This window comes from Podarcis raffonei, chromosome 2, assembly GCF_027172205.1.
Source record: "Podarcis raffonei isolate rPodRaf1 chromosome 2, rPodRaf1.pri, whole genome shotgun sequence".
NCBI classification, from domain to species: Eukaryota; Metazoa; Chordata; class Lepidosauria; order Squamata; family Lacertidae; genus Podarcis; species Podarcis raffonei.
The window spans coordinates 122,341,267-122,351,932 of NC_070603.1; the positions used below are offsets into that span (position 1 = coordinate 122,341,267).

The following is a 10,666-nucleotide window of genomic DNA, read 5'->3' on the forward strand; positions in this document are numbered from 1 at the left end:
ACAAGTGTAATATATGCTTCTTTCCACGACTCTGGTGCCATTTTCCCCTGCATTATTTCATTACAGACTTCTTTCAGAGGTTGCACTAACCATTCCTTTAAAGATCTGTAGTTTCTAGAAGTCAGTCCATCCGGTCCTGGAGATTTACCCAATTGCATATTCTGGATGGCACCTTCTATCTCCTGTTCAGTTATTTTATCGCTCAACATTAACTTATTTTCTTGAGAGATTTTTTGTAATCCGTTTTTCACCAAAAATTGGTCTAAATCAATTTCTCTCTGTGGCCCTTGTGTATATAGTTGTTTAAAGTACCTCTGGAAGCAATTTCTAATTTCAGCTGGGTTCTGTATATTCCTTCCTTCCACTTCTAAGTTTGTAATTGTGTTTTGTTTTTGTCTTTTTTTCATTTGCCAAGCCAAGAGTTTCCCACACTTATTGGCTGACTCAAATGTCTTTTGTCTCATTTGTTTAATTTTCCATTCAATCTCTTGATTCATCATTTTCATGAGTTCCACTTGGTATAACTTTATTTCTCTCAATATCTCCTGCGACTTGGGTTTAACTCTCAAATTTTTTTCGCCTTCTTTTATTTTCTCCAAAAAATTTTCCCTCTTCTCATTCTGGATTCTCTTTTTTAGTGCATTCTGTTGTATCAAGAACCCTCTCATCACCGCCTTACTAGCATCCCAGATTACTCTTTTTTCCACATCAGTATTCATATTTATCTCAAAATAGTCTCTCAAGGTTTTTTGGGCCTTCTTTAAAACTTCTTCATCTCTAAACAAGGTGTCATTCATCCTCCATCTGAAGGAGCCAGGGTAATGATGTGTGTTAACATTAATTTTCCTTTGATTAAACATGTCAGTTTACCATCTCAGATAAGTCTGTTAGTTTTAATAGTCATTCTTCCATTGTTGGTAATGATGTGTCCTTCTATCTGTGTGCATATAAAAGTCTCACAGAAGCAATCATATATTACAACGAAGTTCGATAATCTTTTCCTAATTATATATCCATACATCCCAGCAGGAAGATTTCTGGTGTCATTATTTCTGTGCTTTCATCTAAATGAATATTTCCAATTTATTTTACCTTTTTCTGACTCTGGACAAGTATGTGAGCTTTATTACTACTATGCTGAACATAAAGGGTTAAAACTGAATACTTTGACTCAGGTACCAGTTTTAGATGTTCTTGTCAGGTAATCTTTTGTATTCAGATCAGGCCTCAATACAATAATATAACATTTTGGCATGAAGATGCATCCCAGAAGCCCAGCACTGGAGGCCAACATAGAGAAGACCTGCACAGCTACCATGTACTTCCCCTTGGTGCTCAGGTAGGTGGGAACAAAGGATACCCAAACACTGCAGAAGACCAGCATACTGAAGGTGATCACCTTAGCCTCATTGAAGGCTCCAGGAAGCTTCCTGGCTAGGAAAGCCACCGTGAAGCAGATGGCAGACAGGAAGCCCATATAGCCAAGGGAACCATAAAACATGGCAGCAGACCCTTCATTACATTGCAGGATGATCTGCCCAGGTTGGGAGCTCATGTCAGAGTCTGGGAATGGGGGAGAGGTTCCCAACCAGATAGCGCAAATGATCACTTGGACACTGGAACAGGAAAGGACAATGGAGTTGGCCAGACTCTTCCCCAGCCATCTCCTCACCTTGTTCCCTGGCTTGGTGGCCAGAAAGGCCAGCACCACAGTGATGGTTTTGGCCAACACAGAAGAGACGGCAACTGAGAAGATGATGCTGAAGGCAGATTGCTGGAGAAGGCAGGTGGCTTTCTTTGGCCGGCCAATGAAGAGAAAGGAGGACAAAAAGGAAAGCAGGAGTGAGAGAAGGAGGGTGTAGGAAAGGTCCCGGTTGTTGGCTTTGACTATGGGAGTTTCCTGGTATTTTATGAAGATCCCTAACACAAAGCCTATGGTTAAGGACAAGAAGAGGGCAAAGGAAGATAGGACAATCCCCACGTTTTCTTCATAAGTCAAGAAGGTGATAATCTTGTGGACACATTGATCTCGGGCCTTGTTTGGATGTTGATCGTTTGGACATTTGACACAACGCTCTGCATCTGCAAAAAACAAGACTAATAACAGCCTTATATCTAACGGGACCTTTTTTACTTTATAGAAGGAAATCTTGGGGCGGGGCATGCATAATGGTATCACAATTGAGAGGGTTTTTCTGCACACCTCACAATAACTCCATCAGGTGATTTACAGTGAGAAACGTAGGCTTTTGTGAATTTATGCATTCATTCCTGCTTCTCGATGGACAGGCATTTATTGATTTATGTGTTTCTATCCTGCTTTTCAAGCAGATTGCAATATTAGCAAACAAATAAAATACTAATCTGTATAGAAGTGGACTGCATTCCAAGTCCATAAGGCCATTTTAGAAATCAAGAAAACTCTTCCTATAGATGGTGGCTATCCAGTGTTAATCCAACTCAGAAGAGATCATGAAAATAGACATAAGTAACTTCAGACCTATGCCCTCTTCCTGAAGTGTGGTCCTTTACACTGAAGCCACCCACCTTCCTGAGTGGAGATGGCCCCTTCTGGGCAGGGAATGCAGTCATAGCAGCAAAGTGGCTTTCCTTCCTGAACCATCCTGAGGAACCCAGGGTGACATCTTTCCACACACCTGGAAGGCGGCAGGGGCTAGACATAAAAACAAGGAGTGCCAAGCGAAATGTGTTAGAGCTAATTTATCTATTGAAATAAGGCACAGAGTTGGTAAGGATTCAATGTGGACTCCACAACCATGGTTTACCTATAAGCTGGTAAGTGTGCAAAAATATAACAACTCCATTGTCACTTGAGGTCTGTTCAGTGCAGGGCAGCCAAATGGGGTCACAGGGCCCCAGTGCTCCAAGAGCTGCATTGGCTGCCTGTTTGGTATGGAACCCAATCCATGTTGCTGGAACTTGTATGAAAGGTCCTTAAATGTTCAGGACCCAAGGACTTAAAGGAGATGTATAAGAGAAGCCTTGCTTGCTGTCCAACAGACTAGCAGAACAATCTGCATGCTAACACACAACAGGGCCTTGTCTTCTGTGGCATCCTGGATGTGGGAATTCTAAGGAAGGGCAAGCTAAAAGTATAATAAATAATTATACTGCTTCCCTGTTCATTCCTGTGTCCACTTCCCTTCTTCTGTTGATTCTCCTGGGTCCAATTTTATGGTGCATATCTGTCCTCTAAGGTCAAAATAGATGTGGTCAGGGTGAACACAGTGGAAACTGCTATTTTCAAGTTTGCATTCAATAGAATATTTCATTACCTATTTTACACGCATCCTAAATAAACAGACACCCTGCCCCAAGCCTCACTGTTAGATCTTGAATGTTGGCATTGGAAAGCATTTGAAGGAACACACACACACACACACACACACACACAAACAAACAACCTGGTACACTTATTAGACCTTGAAGAACTGGAAAAACTGTGAAATGAAAGAGATAATTTGTCCCACCTTATTGTTCCAATTGAACCATGCAATGGCGTTCTGATCGATGGTGAACTGTACATCTGAGGATCCCTGTCTGCTGATACTCCCAAGCTTCAGTTTAGAAATGGACTTATTGGTAGACTTCATCCAGTTCACAATGTCCAGGTCAGCTGCCAACTCTCCATTCTCATCCAAGTACACTCTGTCCATGGAAGAATTGTAGAACTGGGAGTTTCCCAGGAAAGGGTGGAGCTAGAATGGCAAAGAGAACAGCAGCATTTAGAAGACAGGAACCCACCTTGGCTACTCCATTTCGCCCATTTCTTGCTTGGCTCTCCTTTGAACAGTGGCTGAGAGTTGTGTGTCCTTAAAAAGTTGGCTACATTAATTCAAGGGAACATACAGGTAAGAAAGACTAAGGCTGCCAGGAGGAAAACCTGTAATTTTATTACACAGCAATGTGAAGGAAAACCTGTACTTTTATTACACGGCAAGACACAACTCTCTTCCTTCAGCATTAAATGTGGGCTGGCTGAGCTAACTGTTAGGTGTGATTGGAGCTGATTGACTGACTGTACCGAAAGAGAGCTCATTAATGGCTCCTTGTCATCTTGAAAAAAAGTGACAAGTGTCTATATTGGAAAAGGGAATACCTGCCATGGCTGTAGCCTTTGAGCTTCCAGCTTCATCGCCCTCTGCTGAGAATACGCAGCATTTATGGCATGTGCCACAGTTTGGACAGTATTGTAAATCTTGCCGCTGTCTAGAGAGAGGATTCTTTGCAGAACATCTTGTGGCAGCATCTCCAGTTTCTCTCTCTCTCTGCATCTGGTCCAGCCTCTCACAGATGGTGCATGCCTTAAATAGAAACAATTATAATCTGTCTCCACAATCTTTTTCATAACAGGGAAAAGGTGAGGGAGAATATCATAGTTTCTCCATTCCTTTATCATAATAGGGAAGGAAAGAAAACCATGGATATGTTGGAAAGATATGCTACTGTGCATTAAGTCCAAAGTGAGTTCCCCCATAGCTGTTGTGATCAAGACTTTCCCTGCAAGAGGTTTTATTAACATACCAAATACAAATTGTATCATTTGTATTCCAATTAAGATATAATTCGTGTCCACGTAGTAAACAAATACATGGACTTGTCTCCACTTGAAGAAGGAAAGATAATTGATCACTGCACCATTCTTATTCCCCAGTGGGATATTTTGTAGGATGGCAACACAAATCCCCCTTTCAATGAGAACAGGCATCAAGGTCTTCTTGAACCTCTCTCCGTTGTCAGTTTCTGGCACAAGGAGGCCAATAAAAGTCCATCTGAAGTGATGGAGCAGCTTGACAATCCCTGGATACAGAGCTTCTTCTTTGGGGACCATCCGGTAGAAAAAAGGAAACTGGCTCTTGTCATTCACACCATGAGAGACAAAAGCATAGCTGACCTGGCAAGAAAAGAAAGATTGTTGGCTTGTTTTGGCTCAAAGCCCACATATTTCTTACACCAGATAGCAAACACTTCCCATGTAGAGATAAATCTTCCCAGATCCAGAACATAGAAGCCCACTTTTAGTATGGATTTCTTGAATTTCTGTTTTTATATGCTTTTATACTACTTTCATCTTGCATTTTTAATATAATGATATTGTTACCGTTTTGATGTTGGGCAACACAAAGATATTTTTAAAACATGAAGTGGATTTTTTTTTTAAAAAATGAAGTGGGTTATAAACGTTTTAAATAAATAAAAATTCAGTGTTTCACTCAGAGGAAACCAGTCTACTTTCCTTAGTATTTAGATACAAAGACACCTGTACCACAATGTTTCTAGGTATCCATCTGAATCTGCAAACAAGTTCAGAAGACCCAGAGAAGCGGTGGGGTGTCTAGTTATGAAGGAGATCACAGAAAATACTTTTGTCCAGATTTCTTTTACTTTGGAGCAGTCCTACCACGCATGCCACTAGGTTATAATGTTTTGACAGCCCCTACAGCATAAGGGGAAAGCACTCCTTTGTGCAAAAGATATTAACTGTGGTATGAAGTACCAGCCATGTATTATTTTCATGGCGAGTTCCCTAGTTTGAACCAAAGAATGCCTTGAAGCAGAGCTTAGTCTAAATTGCTTCTTCTACATGAACTCCTCAGTTGTGTTCTCAGTATGACTACTACTATTTTAATTATCCATCTTTTTCACTGATGAGAACTTAAGGTAGTTTCCAGATAAAATAAGAACAGCTAAAAACATAGGAAAAAATCATTAAAACCATACAGAGTAGGAAAGAAGGAACACAAAATAAAAGCTTTTGCCGATGATATTGTATTAACACTGGAAGACCCAAAACACAGTGTAAAAGAAGCTTTAAAAAAATTTGAAGAGTTTGGTGCAGTGTCAGGACTTAAGATCAATAAGAACAAAACTAAAATGTTGGTTAAAAATTTGACAAAGGAAGAAATGTTAGATTTAGAGCAAAGGACGGGACTTATGATAGCTAAGAAAGTGAAATACCTTGGAGTGTGGATTACGGTAAAGAACATTAATCTCTATAAAGATAATTATGAGGTCACTTGGAGGAATATTAAGAAAGATCTTGAAATCTGGGGGAGAATGAGGCTATCCTTCTTGGGGAGGATAGCAGTGGTGAAAATGAATGTCCTCCCCAGAATGCTGTTCTTATTTCAAACTATACCCGTACTCAAAGGTTTAAGACAATGTAAAGAATGGCAGAGAGCCCTGGGGAAGTATGTTTGGCAGGGAAAAAGACCACAAATAAAAATGAAAATATTGGTTGATAGAAAGGAAAGAGGGGGCTTTGCTCTACCGGATTTGAGCATATATTATGAAGCGGCATGTCTACTATGGCTAAGAGATTGGATTAGACTGGAAAATAGAGATATATTGGATCTGGAGGGCTTCGATAATAGGTACGGGTGGCACTCGTACCTATGGTACGAAAAGGTGAAGGTGCACAAGGGCTTTCTAAATCACATTTTCAGGGGACCAATATTTCAGGTATGGGAGAGAAATAAAAACTTATTGGAAAGGAAGACCCCCTGGTGGATCTCACCAATAGAGGTGCTAACTATTAAGAAATCTAATATGGAAGAAAAAAATGCCACCTATGAAGATCTCATAAGTAAAACAGAACAAGGTATTAAACTTAGACCGTATGAAGAAATAAAAGACTCACTTACTGGTTGGTTGCAATACCACCAGGTGAATGATTTGCTAAAAGAAGACAAAAAGAAGGCAGGTTTTGAGGATAAAAAATCTAAGTTTAATGTGGAGGTTGTTGAAGGCAAGAGTAAAATACTGTCTAAAATATATGATATACTACTCGAGTGGTATACAAAAGACGAGGAGGTGAAGGAGGCAATGACCAAATGGGCGATAGATTTCGGGTATAATATTGAATTTGAAAGATGGCTGGAATTATGGAATAAAAATATAAAGTTTACAGCGTGTACGGCACTGAGGGAAAACGTATGGAAAATGATATATAGGTGGTACCATACACCGGTGAAATTGGCCAAAATGTATAGATTAAAGAACAAAAGTTGTTGGAAATGTGGTGAGGCGGAGGGCGATCTCTATCATCTATGGTGGTCATGCAATAAAGTGAAAGGTTTTTGGGAACTAATATATAATGAGCTTAAAAAAATTCTTAAATATACATTTCCCAAAAGACCCGAAGCCTTTTTGTTAGGAATTCTGGGTAAAGAAATCAAAAAAGAAGATAAGATAATATTTCTCTATGCCACTACAGCCGCAAGAATTATGTTGGCTCAAAACTGGAAAACGGAAGTTATACCTAATATAAATGAATGGCAGCTTAAAATGGTAAATTATGCAGAGCTTGCCAGGATAACAGCAAGAATACGAGATCAAGATGAACAGGAATTTCATAAAAACTGGAACAAATATTGGAAATATATTGGAAATAATTTGTAGATGATATTAGCGGGGATGGAGTAACGCTAACAGCAGCTAATATATAAGTTTAAAAACAAAGTACATGATTATAGAATTTTTATTTGATACTTACCAAAAGGGTAGAGGGGAGTCCAAAGGTTTTTTGTTTGCTTGTTTAGGGAAGGGATATAATAAACTATGTAAATGAAAGATATGTACATATATTGTAAGATTTATTAGCATGTTTATTTGTGTACCCTACATTTATAAGAATCTGTTTATTTACAAAAATTTGAATAAAAATGTATTGAGAAAAAAAAAATAAAACCATACAGTGGTACCTCAGGTTACATATGCTTCAGGTTGCATATGCTTTAGGTTACAGACTCCGCTAACCCAGAAATAGTACCTCGGGTTAAGAACTTTGCTTCAGGATGAGAACAGAAATTGTGCTCCAGTTGCGCAGCGGCAGCAGGAGGCCCCGTTAGCTAAAGTGGTGCTTCAGGTTAAGAACAGTATCAGATTAAGAATGGACCTCCAGAATGAATTAAGTATTTAACCAGAGGTACCACTGTACCTATGATTTTGATTTGAAGTAGAAGTTGGATTTAATAGAATTTTTAAAGAATATAACTAAGCCTTTAATGGTGCCCAAGATACCTATAATAATTCAAATTAATGAGATTGATTGTCTTGTAGCTTCATTTTTAATAGATACAAACAGCTAAAAACATAGGGAAAATAGATAGGCGAGAGGAAATGAATGTAGCAGGAACCTCAAAGCCACTGAAGTGGTATGTCTCCAAAGGAGTGTGCAGCACAACTATCACCAATGGGATATCATCTTGTTTATTTTTATAAAGTCAGTATCGTGATTCTGCTACAAATTCTGAAAGAACTCCTTTGAGAAGAGATGCTCGTTCGAGAGAATCTAGATATGTGTCTGTCCACCAAGAGAAATCCCTCCCAAATCACTCTTCTGTCTCACTTTGCGCATCTCTTTTACCCCCTCTTTTAGTTCTCTGCAATGAGGCTCGGCCAGAAAATGCCATATCCCTCTGCATTCCTACCTGTGGGATTTTATAGATGCCCAATGTGCCTGAAAGCAAGATGGAGTTTTGAGAGTCAGCCATTTCCAGAACAGTCAGTAAATCATTCCGTCTTCCACATTTGTAGTTTGGAATATTTGCCTTCCCAGTAGACAGCAGGTCTAGCAAAGCGTCATAGGTCACCCTTCCATCAAAAAAGTTCTCATGGATGCTGTAGCCCAGGGTGATGTTGAAGGAGAGCCTGGCATTCTGGCTGAACTCTTGAATGGCAAGCAAGAAGGAGAGCAACTCCCAGTACTTTGTGCTCCCTTTCCTGCAAAAATATACAGATTGTGTCGTCATCCTGCAGGTGTGATGTAGCAGATTTATCTGAGGGATTTTTAAAGCAAGCTTTAACCGGTGATATAAAAACCTGGATTTTATTTCCAGAATTTTACTTGTGCTTACACTGATTCAGAACCAAAGCCAGCAGCTCAAAAGCTCACCTAATTATATATCATTGGAAGAGGGAGAGGATAGCCTTTGTGAAGGAACTGCACTGCTAAAAAGGAATAAACGTATTGTATTTATTTTGTTTGGGGACATTTGGGGTTGATTTGTTTTCTAGGACAAATCTTGGTTGGCAGTCATCTGACTCTTCTTTGATTTTTAGTATGTTTATGAACCTACAGTCTATAATCAAATGTAGCTCGAAGGTATGATTGTGGGGAAAAGAAATAACTCCATCCCCACAAAATCTCTTACCATTTAAAGCTGGAAGAGGGAGTCCTGTTGAAGGTTGGTTCATGAAATATGGCTTTTGTGGGAGAGATGATCCCACTAATGAGGTGGTCTCCTGGCCTGTAATAGTTGAATGGGTCTATCTGACTCCTCTCCAAAGTTAATGAGCATTTTGCTTTCTGCATCTCACAGTCTGCATAAGGCAGTAGCAGCAGCAGCAAAAGAACAACAAGAAGAAGAATCACTGTCATTCTGGGACTGCCTGGAACAGCCCTCTCTGTTGTGTATTCTCCCCTCAGTTCATTAAATGAAGCCAAACCCTTCTTGTAAAGCTGATGGAGTCCAAACAAGACTTCACATCTGAAGGTATAGAAGACAAGCTCATGACTATATATTCTGACTCACCTGCCCTAAACCTCTGTCCAAGCTGTTGATGACATTTATGTCCCTGTCCTTTCCACCTTGAATGCACAATGTCACCTCACGTAGCTCTTGTTTTTGGTTTTTATTTTAATGCCATCAGATATGATCTTTGGACAAATCCCAGGAGTTTTGGTGTGTAGAAATGAGGAGGATCACTACGATTTTGATAATCATAAGGCAGATAAGCATTGGCTCTGCAACATCCTGCAATCTTTACATGGCTCCATGCTCAGGTGAAGGGCTGGAGAAAAACATGTTTTGCAACAGCCCTCAGATGTCACTCTAGACTCTGAGATGGCGAAGGGAAGTGACAGCTGAACATATCTAAACTTTGTGGAAAAGCACATTCACAAGAGTCAGGGTCAACATTTGGTTTTCAGACAGTGGGGAGGAAACTCTGCTCTATATCCCCCTCCCCTTTTGACCTGTATGGCTGTTATGGTCAATCTGTGTCACCCCAACAACCCTTCACTTGACATTTCTTTTCTTTCTTTCTTTTAATATGATTTTTATTAATTTCTTTTTTAACACAATATTTCAGCATACCAAGAACAAAACAAATAAATTCTTTGCTCCACTGAGCTCGTGACTTCCCTCCATCCCTTCAACCGGTTTTTAATTTTTGAATCTTTGTGTCGCACTTTATATCCTCTGCTTCAGACCTTTATATCCTTATGATCAACTCTGCCTCAATGGTCTATAAAGTTTTGAGATTTCAGTTTTTTCGTTGCAGAATTTATATCAATCCCACTTGTGTCTTCACATTTTTACAATAGTTATTCAATATACCAAATAAATTTACTCCAATCTCTTTGAAACTTTTGGTTGTCTTGATTCCGGATCCTGCCTGTCAGTTTGGCCAATTCCGCATAGTCCATCATCTTCGTCTGCCACTCCTCAATCGTTGGTAATTCCTGCAAACCTAAGTAAATTTAAATGCTTTACTTACAGTAATCAGAAGTCTCACTCACACATTGTTCAATGCTACAGCAGAAACAACACAGTTCAATGCTACAGCAGAAACAAGAAGATAATTTTGCTGCAAAATACAGACGTTAGTCTCAGCATGAGTCTAGAGTCTGGAGCCCCTG

The 10,666-nt window shown here is 39.6% G+C and overlaps 1 protein-coding gene across 1 annotated transcript; it reads right to left on the reverse strand.

The window, feature by feature from the left end:
* Window positions 1–1,171: 1,171 nt before the first annotated feature.
* LOC128408851 (vomeronasal type-2 receptor 26-like) lies at window positions 1,172–10,456 on the reverse strand. Its single transcript, XM_053378873.1, has 7 exons — window positions 10,378–10,456; window positions 9,177–9,345; window positions 8,454–8,745; window positions 4,121–4,915; window positions 3,492–3,719; window positions 2,548–2,674; window positions 1,172–2,082 (listed from the first exon to the last, which is right to left on the reverse strand). The coding sequence occupies exons 1-7, from the start codon at window positions 10,454–10,456 to the stop codon at window positions 1,172–1,174; spliced, it is 2,601 nt and encodes an 866-aa protein (XP_053234848.1).
* Between the last annotated feature and the right edge of the window lie 210 nt (window positions 10,457–10,666).

Bases quoted from the DNA above. Each gene is read 5' to 3' on its own strand.
- LOC128408851 (XM_053378873.1), bottom strand. From the start codon at position 10,456: ATGATGGACTATGCGGAATTGGCCAAACTGACAGGCAGGATCCGGAAT. The intron at 8,746-9,176 runs GTAAGAGATTTT...ATATTTTTGCAG, and splicing joins CCCTCTTCCAGCTTTAAATG to GAAAGGGAGCACAAAGTACT. The intron at 4,916-8,453 runs GTAGGAATGCAG...TTTTCTTGCCAG, and splicing joins GCATCTATAAAATCCCACAG to GTCAGCTATGCTTTTGTCTC.